General features: G+C 33.6%; 2 protein-coding genes across 2 annotated transcripts; one reads left to right on the top strand and one right to left on the bottom strand.

Moving 5' to 3' along the window:
• Nucleotides 1–491: 491 nt before the first annotated feature.
• Nucleotides 492–2,500, top strand: LOC102581531 (bax inhibitor 1-like). Its single transcript, XM_015305782.1, has 5 exons — nt 492–628; nt 1,357–1,492; nt 1,583–1,674; nt 1,940–2,129; nt 2,226–2,500. Exons 1-4 carry the CDS (start codon nt 530–532, stop codon nt 1,973–1,975), a joined length of 363 nt encoding a protein of 120 aa, XP_015161268.1. The 5' UTR covers nt 492–529; the 3' UTR covers nt 1,976–2,129; nt 2,226–2,500.
• A 1,617-nt stretch (nt 2,501–4,117) lies between these two features.
• Nucleotides 4,118–6,038, bottom strand: LOC102580289 (bax inhibitor 1-like). The gene is made up of 5 exons (XM_006367871.1): nt 5,900–6,038; nt 5,320–5,463; nt 5,138–5,229; nt 4,657–4,816; nt 4,118–4,476 (listed from the first exon to the last, which is right to left on the bottom strand). The coding sequence occupies exons 1-5, from the start codon at nt 6,008–6,010 to the stop codon at nt 4,285–4,287; spliced, it is 699 nt and encodes a 232-aa protein (XP_006367933.1). The 5' UTR covers nt 6,011–6,038; the 3' UTR covers nt 4,118–4,284.
• Nucleotides 6,039–8,749: the final 2,711 nt, after the last annotated feature.

An 8,749-nucleotide genomic window follows, 5' to 3' on the forward strand; every position in this document is an offset into this window, starting at 1 on the left:
TGGGAAGGTTTTCCATTTACTCATTTGATTTGATATTTGTCTAATATAATTTTTGGCTTATCTCCATTATACTTTCTTTCCATTTCCTCTATACAAATTAATATTTTAATCGTAATTAAAATGTTTATTAAATTAATCTAATCTTGACCTTTAAAAAATATATTAAACAACTCATAAGTGTCACTCATTTAAATGTGTACATGAGGAAATGGAGGGAAAGGAATTTGATCCAAAATAAACTATATCTAATTAAAACTTTTTTAAGGAATGTGTCAAAGTGATATGAAAGGATGGAGTATCCTTTTTCTTCTTTGACGAAATTACCCCTACAATATCCCCAAAACTCAGCCAATAACTGAATGGTAGAGCCGTAAATATTCTCAAACAGAGTAACGGCCAGGGGCAATTTTTGGTAACAAACTCTTCGGTATATAACGAACTATAAACACAGCACACGTTCTTCATTCTTCTTCATCAAATTTCCCATTTCGTTTTCTCTCTGAAGCAAAAAAACTTGAAGTTCTCAGAGATGAATGCTGTGAAAGCTTACTTCAACAGGAATTGGACAAGAGAAGACCTGATGAATACTGGAGAAATTTCCGAGTACGCTTACACAAGCTTAACGACGGTACATTTATTCTTACTGTTTCATTTTTTCTTTCTATTTGATCACAAATGTAATAATTATTGTTCTGATTTAAATGTTGTTATTTGAAAAACTTGTAATCCAGCGATTAAGGAATGGAAATTTTTCTATTTTCGTTATCTCGTTACTGATAGCTGTATCAGGAGATCTACTTGGAGTCTATTTGTTTTTACAGTTTCTTGTAGTTCTAGTAAGAAATAAGGCAACATTCTACTTGCTTTACTTGATTATTCATGATTCATGATGAATTTTGATTTTTCTGAATATTTTATATGTATTACCGTAATTTTTTCTCTTCTTTTGTACTTGCTTTACTTAATTCTTCAGGACTCATGATGAATTTCGATTTTTCTGAATATTTTACCGTATTTTTTTACTTAATTATGCCGTTAGTGATAATTGTTAAAACGACTGGAGTAGAGATTGGTATTGAAACCTTGTTCCATATTCAGGCTTGAAAGTTCTTTTTTTGAATAGTTAAAATGAAACGATTGCCACGTGCTTTCAAACTTCCCAAAATGAATTTGTTTCATTTAAATTTGGACAGACGGATTAATTTATTTCATGAAATTTCAGGTTTCAGCGTCTTGTTTTTGATCTATTCTTTTTTTGCAAAGCCTGGTTAGCTGGAACGGATGTATTTTAGGTTCTGTTTCTAAGTATTGGATTCCGCTTTTTTCCTTTGATTGATTAGTTTGCTGAAAATATAGGTGTATCTTACTCTCTTCTGTGCCATGTTGAGCTTTACTTTTGGATCCTTCTTGCAATTGATCATCTGGGAAGTGGGAGGGCTGTTCACAGTCCTTTCTTCTGTAGCAAGTTTACTTTGCATCACCATTGAGAGTGGTACGTGATCTGTGTCTTGTAGATTTTCTTCCATTTTGTTGAATTGTTATTGAAGTCACTTTTTATATCGTAAATCTTCTGTCTATGCAGAGGCTGAGGGTCTCACTATTGATGTATGCAGCCTGTACCTTGGGTGCTTCTTTTGGCCTTTTTACCAAATATCTCTTCGAAATTTATCCACCGTAAGACTCAAAAGATTCTATACATAGTTCAGATATCTTCTGTTAAAGTTTGATATAGCTCATGAAGAGTGAACTTAAATAATATACCACTGATTCCTGAAGTCTTTTCCAATATGACAAAAGACACTTGCTTGTTCTTTCATTTCCTACATTATAAATTCAATAGCAGTTACTTTGATCCTTCTGCATGAGTAGTAATTGATTATCTCTGGTTGTTCTGTCTTCTTTATCTAACTTCGGAAAGCATTCCTTGCTTGCTCTCCAGCCTTATTGTCAACCTTTTGGAAGGTTCAACATTTAGCATTGGGATTATCTGGTATGGATCCACGTATACGAGGGAAAGGAGAGCAATCTACATGACTTGCCTGAATTTTTCTTTTGCTCTAATGTGCTCCAGCATTTTTGTCTATGGTATAGATATGCTTGACATCCATACAGTTCATTGGGTGTTTAAGGTAAGCAGTTGGATGTGATCACACTCATCAATAAATCATTACTTCTGTCTAATGAATGAATAATATGACTGACCTGATGAATACTGCTTGTTGTAGGTAAACACTGTGCAAGCATTGTTCATGGGGTACTTTGTGATATATAGCCAAGATTTACTGTATAATGCTGGCATAGGAGAAATTAACTTTGTCAATCGCACACTCGCCGTCTTCTTCCATTTACCGGGTATAGTGGTCCATGCTGCAAGAGTTTACCTGACTGCAGAAAATGAGCAACACAGAGAGAATTAATACTGATACACTTGGAACTGTAGAATAAATAGAGTAGATTGTAAATGATGAAAAGTCCTACCTGAGTGTGTTGGTATCTTTAACAAGATGAGGACATTGGACTGGATGAAGACATAAACATAGTCATTTTGTGTTGTGTTCTGTATTATTCTTGTGTGCAGTTAGCTAAAAGTGCCTACTATCAGGGGCCGAGTTTTTGTCACATATAAAAAAGGCAGCAGTCATCAACAAGCAGAGCTTCTTCTTCTGCAGAGTTAGAAGATTCGATATTACAAGAAGCAAATTTAACAACAATTCACCAATTTAAACTTAAATCTCTAAAGTGATCACGTACTCTTTCTGATGGCGGTGTAGTGAAAAGGAAGATAATAGTTCCAGAAGCAATAAGAACAGTGAACAAGCCCCCGACGTCCCAGATATAATGGAAGGAGGATCCAACAGTAAAGCTCAACAGGGCACAGACATCTGTATTATCATCAAAAGCTAATGAACATTTGAAAAAAAGAGACAAAAAACGGGAATCGATATGTCGATTGCCCCACTAGTATCTTAAATTCCCATCAGTCAAATACAAACGCTAAATCAACTCATCAATAACTTGAACAAATACACAAAATTAACACTATTTATCGGCAATACTCTGAGAGTCAAAATTAAGATTTGAGATTTCACATTATCAATAACAAGATCATAATAATGAAAAATCCAAAACAGTGCAGAGACAAAGACGCAACAACTTCAAGAACAAAAATTCTCACATCTTGCAAGCCTCTTTGAGCGTATCCGGTAAATTTTATTTAGACACTCTAATTACGCCATGTTCTGATGAAGCATATGAACATACAGTCTTAATGCTCGGATATACAAACCCAGTAAGTGGTTGTAAAAGAAAAAAAATAAATATACTTAATGATTAAGATATGAATGATTAAAAAAAATCTTCATACAAAAATATGAGATCTTAGGCAAGTTAAGTTCTTGGTAAAAATAATTGTTTAGTGACTTTCTGTGTGAAAAATTCTTAATTGGGTAAATTTGAGTTTATAAAAGAGAGTTAAGTGACTTTCTGTGTGAAAAGAACTATTAGTTGAGTGAACATTTGAGATATTTACTCGATAAATATACCTTCTTCAAGCTTTTGTGAGCTGTTGGGGGAATTTCATCAGGATCCATCATGTCTTCTTTGTTCCAATTCCTTTCGAAGTAAGCTTTCACAGCATTTTTCATATTTGAGAATTTCATTTTTTTTTCTCTTTGCAGAGAGAAAAGGGAATCGGAAAACTGATGAACGAGATGTTTGTTACCAATGACTACCCTCCCTGCTAGTAGTTAATTAGTACTCTTTTGAACTAAACTCATTAAACTATTTTGTAAACTAAAAAGTCACTCTTCTTAAATCATTAAGAGTCTGTTTGGATTAACTGATTTAGAAAAAGTTACCAAGGATCGCATGCCAAAAAATCACATTGTAGGTGTTGATATTGATTTTATAAGTAACCAATTGTGTGCTTAAGATTAAACTGTTTAATGTTGTAATAATGTGTACGTTCTGTCAAAACGAGTAGAAGTGTTAATTTACAAAAATGAAATGAGGTAATCAAAATAGAGAGATAATTGAAACATTTCAATCTGCTCATTTTCGAGTTAAGTAGGCAATGGACTGATCATGTCTTGAAAAAAGAAAGAACAATTATGCAGTAGTATATTCTATTCAAAGCACTTGGCTTCAGACTATGAGTTTACAGTAAAATGTAGTCATCACATAGACATATTTGTTCATCATTTACAGTAAAATGTAGTCATCACATAGTATATTCTATTCAAAGTTTTCTTCATCACAGAGTATATAGTTCCAAGTGTATCAGCATTAATTCTGTCTGTGTTGCTCAATGTTTGCACCCAGGCATAGTCTTACAGCATGGACCACAATAGCTGGTAAACAGAAGAAGATAGTGAATGCGCAGTTGGCAAAGTTAATTTCTCCAAAGCAAGCATCGTACAGTATCTCTTGGCTATATAGCACAAGGTACCCCATAAAGAGTGCCAGCAGAACGTATGCCTGTCATAAGCATTATTCAAGTCAGTCATAAGACTTGAGTCAAGTAGTTCAAAATCATTGTAATTAGTCACATTGTATGCATACATATTAAGTTTGAGGCAAAATTACTGATTTATGAACAAGGGAACAACTGTGTTATAGGATGCGTGTGAACACAAGGTATGCATACAACTTTCTCACCTTTAACGTCCACTGAGAAACGTCAAACCACAGTAGTATTAGAATACCAGTGTTAATCAAGCTAGTGATGTAGATGTGGCTCCTTTCCCTATGTACTTTTGCTGCAATCGAGAAACATCCAAAGACAATTGCTGCACCTAGCAAAAATCTAATGACAGTGCTGGATAGAGAGATTTCTGAAGTTAGATATTGTTCAAATATAGAACAAGAAGGTGCTAATAAAGTACTCATCACAGTTTGGTGTCTGTATTGCTCAAGTTCTCTCATTTATATGCCAATAAAGTTCAAAACTGTTTCCAGTTTCTAAAGAATATAATTCTGAGTCGTAGCTGTAATTCCATTACAGTCCCCTAAATCCATGAATCTTAGTTACAAGTCATCAATTTAGCTCAATGCTAATATCAAACCAACATTCTAAAACTCAATGCTAGTCATAGTTCTCAAATATTGGTACAAATAATGATTATCTTTCGAGTCTTACCTTTGATCGATTTCGAAGAAATACTTGGTAAAAAGGCCAACAGAAGCACCGAAGCAAATGGCAACATCCATCAAGTATAAGAGCCTCGCCAACTGCATAGACAGAAGATTTACAATATAAGAAGCGACTTGAAGAATAATTCAACAACTTGGAAGAAAATCTACGAGTCATTGATCACGTACCACTCTCTGTTGTGGTGTACGGTAAAGCAAGAGTAAACTTGATCCACATTTAATGATTGATAACATCCCCCCTGTTTCCCAGATCAAGTGCAAGTAGGATCCAAAAGCAGTGGCCAATATGGCCAAGAAGAGAGTAAGATATACCTATAGTTTCAGCAAAAACTAATCAATACTCATATGAAAATGCTTAAACAACCATTCAACTTCTATGCAAACTTCGATGTTTTCTTCATTATCATAATATATACTACTAACAAACAACTTTCAAGACCGAATAGGGAAAACTCGATTCGAAATGCTAATAAAAAGTTGCATGTTACTCCAAATCTCCAATCGTTTTTTACTATTAAAACGTCAAACTTCAATATCTTCTGAGAATCGTAATTCATCCTTATTTCTTACTGAACTACAAGAAACAGTAGAAAAAACACCGACTATGATTATCAACAATATTCCGGGAACAAAGATTCATCAATTCTTAAGAATAGGCGATTTAATTAGCATCATCTTCTAGTAACAAGCCTACAATAAAGAAAAAATCTCGATATACAATTTCTTAAATTACAAAGTGTAAACATACCGTCTTCAAGCTTGTGTAAGCGTGCTCGGTAATTGGTGCAGAATTCATCATGTCTTTTCTTGTCCAATTCCTATTGAAGTACAATTTCACAGCATTCACTAAGAAATTCATTTTTTCTTCTTTTCGTTTTGCAGAGAAATTGGAAATGGGGAAGTGATGATTGATGAAGAAGAATGACGAGCGTCACCTCTGTTTATAGTTAGTTTGCAGGGAAGAGTTCGTTACCAACGGACTACCCCTTGCCGTTATTCTTTTTGGGATATTTACCGTTTTACCTTTTCAGTTATATGGGTATAAGGCAGGGCTAATTTCGTCAATTAAAGAAAATGGAATTATTGGCGGGATTAGAAATATACTCAATTTTCATTTTTATTGTCGAGCATACTTTTTTTTATATATATAATTCTTATTAAATTTACTCACTTCGTTCATTTCCTTCTTATTTATTTCTAAAATAGATTTTCATTTTTACTTGTTACTTTTGAGATATCAAGAAAAAACAATTTAAAAAAAATATATTTTACCCTTAGCAATAAATATTATTCTCCATGTCATTTTTCAAGACCCAATACTAAGCATTAATTAGTAGGGACAGTATGATAAAATACTTATATCAATAACTTTTTTTTTAATGTGCGTGTCAAGTCAAACGGTGACAAGTAAAAGTGAATAGAGAGAGTATAAAAAGAATCTCAATTCCTCTTCTACTGATAATAAAATGGGTTTGGATCGGGTTTAAATAAAAGATAAATTATTTCTTTTTAGTTGGGTTGGACTAGAGGGTAAAAAGGAAAAAAAAGGTGCGGTAATTTTTAAAAGCCACCTGGTGTTTTAAACTCTAAAAGATCAGGTTTAGATTTTCTTTTAAATATTCAGTCTGTTAATGAAAAACATGTATATATACACTACTTTTTTAACGATTCAAATACTTATTAACTGAATTTTGAATGATTAGTAAGATTCATCTTTCCTTAAATGCAAACCAATGAGATCTTAAGCAAAGTTGATGGAGTTCTTGGTAAAAACAATTAGACTTTTGTGATACTTAAGTAAATTTGAATTATTTCACCGTTGTAAAAATTAAGATAAATAAATTAGCGACACGGTGCAATAAAGTAAAGTTGAGTGACATCCGTACATATGGTTCTAGCGAATCCCCTAAATTTGAAACTATTAAGAGTTCAATTTGCTTAATTTTTTTTTTAGTGTTAAGTAGGTAAATGGATTGAACATCTTAAATTCCAAATATCCTTATTTCCTTGCTTTGGAAAAGAAAGAACAACTACGTATATTCTATTCAAAATTTCTTACTATGGGATAAGGTAATCAATCAACAATCAGTATTTGCCAAGAAATATTCACAGAACTTGGCTTCAGACTAAAGAATTCCAAATTCAATCAGTGAAATGTAGTTATAATGAAATATTTGCTTGATCACTTACGGTTTCCCCAGTACATTCTAATCTCTACTCATTCTATAGTTCCAACGCGAGATTGTAACTTTTACTGTGTTAAGCTTTAACTCTGTCTGAAGTGCTTAGTTACTTCAATCAGCTCTAGTCGGGCAACATGGACAACTATAGCGGGTAAATTGAAGAAGACGGTGAATGTGCAGTTGACAAAGTTAACATCTTCAGAGAGGGAATTATAAACTATCTCTTGGCTATATATCACAAAGTACCCCATGAACATTGCCAGCACAGCAAACACCTATCAGAAACAGTATTCAAGTCAGTCATATCATTCATTTCATTAGATAGAGATGTGTTCAAAACTAGAGTCAGCAAGTTAAGAATGAGTGTGATCACGTTGTATATGCACACATCTTAAGGCTAGAAGAGTTTATAGCTGCTTACCTTTAGTGTCCATTGAACTGTGTAACCGCCAAAGATCATGTCAGAAGTAATGACCAACCATGACAACATGAAAGCATGAGAATGAAGAAGGCAACCGATGTAGAGGATGGCCCTTAGCCTTGATAACAAGGCTCCAAACCAGAAAGTTCCAAAGCCAATTGCTGCAGATGACAAAATGCTGACAACAATGCTGGAGAACAAGCATGGAATGCTTTGTGAAGTTAGATATTCCTCACATGATTAGTAACATTCTTCAGAGAGAAAATAGAGAAAAACAAGGGCTAATCAATAACACATGTTGAAACAGCAAGTAACTGCTATTGACATCATCAAAATGCAATATAAAATGTCTTTGCCATATTGGAACAGACCTCAAGAATCAGGGGTAAATTTATCTAACTGCATTCTTCATAATTTCACTCATTCATAAGCCAACATGATTTAAAATCTGAAACTCTATGTACTAAAACATATATTAATATTCATGCCCAGAATGCACAAGCTTTAAAATTGTTTCAAGTTTACAAAGAAGCAGATGATTATGAGATACATTTTGCTAACTGTAGTTCTCTAAATCATGAAAGACCTATGTAATCTGGGAATCTTAATTACAAGTGATCAAATTAGAAGTACAAACCAATAGTTTATAACCTAATAGCAGGCCAACATTCCAATTGCCAAAACAGAAAAAACAGGTCAACATTCTAATTGCTCAATTTTTCTAATTCATAACTTAAGCATTATGCAAATTTCCATTATGAAAGTCTAGCAGATCATGTATAATAGTAATTACTGAACAAATTGTCAGATACTTCAGGTTATTCTTGCCATGTTAAATTAGGTCTTAGGCCTAACTCACACCCCAAAAGCTAGCTCAAAGGGAGGAGGATTGCCCAAGCCTTATAAGGAGTCCACCCATCTCATTAACCACCGATGTGGGACTTTTGTCATTCTTTAACACCCCACCTCACGCCCAGTGCTTAGCATCTGGTGC

Source organism: Solanum tuberosum, unplaced genomic scaffold (assembly GCF_000226075.1).
Source record: "Solanum tuberosum cultivar DM 1-3 516 R44 unplaced genomic scaffold, SolTub_3.0 scf00987, whole genome shotgun sequence".
Classification (NCBI taxonomy): Eukaryota; Viridiplantae; Streptophyta; class Magnoliopsida; order Solanales; family Solanaceae; genus Solanum; species Solanum tuberosum.

What these genes read in the sequence shown, in the direction of transcription:
- LOC102581531 (XM_015305782.1), top strand. Translation starts at nt 530, where the DNA reads ATGAATGCTGTGAAAGCTTACTTCAACAGGAATTGGACAAGAGAAGAC. An exon ending in CTTACACAAGCTTAACGACG is followed by an intron (nt 629 to 1,356) that starts GTACATTTATTC and finishes CTGAAAATATAG; the next exon opens with GTGTATCTTACTCTCTTCTG. An exon ending in TTGCATCACCATTGAGAGTG is followed by an intron (nt 1,493 to 1,582) that starts GTACGTGATCTG and finishes CTGTCTATGCAG; the next exon opens with AGGCTGAGGGTCTCACTATT.
- LOC102580289 (XM_006367871.1), bottom strand. Translation starts at nt 6,010, where the DNA reads ATGAATTTCTTAGTGAATGCTGTGAAATTGTACTTCAATAGGAATTGG. An exon ending in GTACACCACAACAGAGAGTG is followed by an intron (nt 5,230 to 5,319) that starts GTACGTGATCAA and finishes CTGTCTATGCAG; the next exon opens with TTGGCGAGGCTCTTATACTT. An exon ending in TTTCTCAGTGGACGTTAAAG is followed by an intron (nt 4,477 to 4,656) that starts GTGAGAAAGTTG and finishes TGCTTATGACAG; the next exon opens with GCATACGTTCTGCTGGCACT.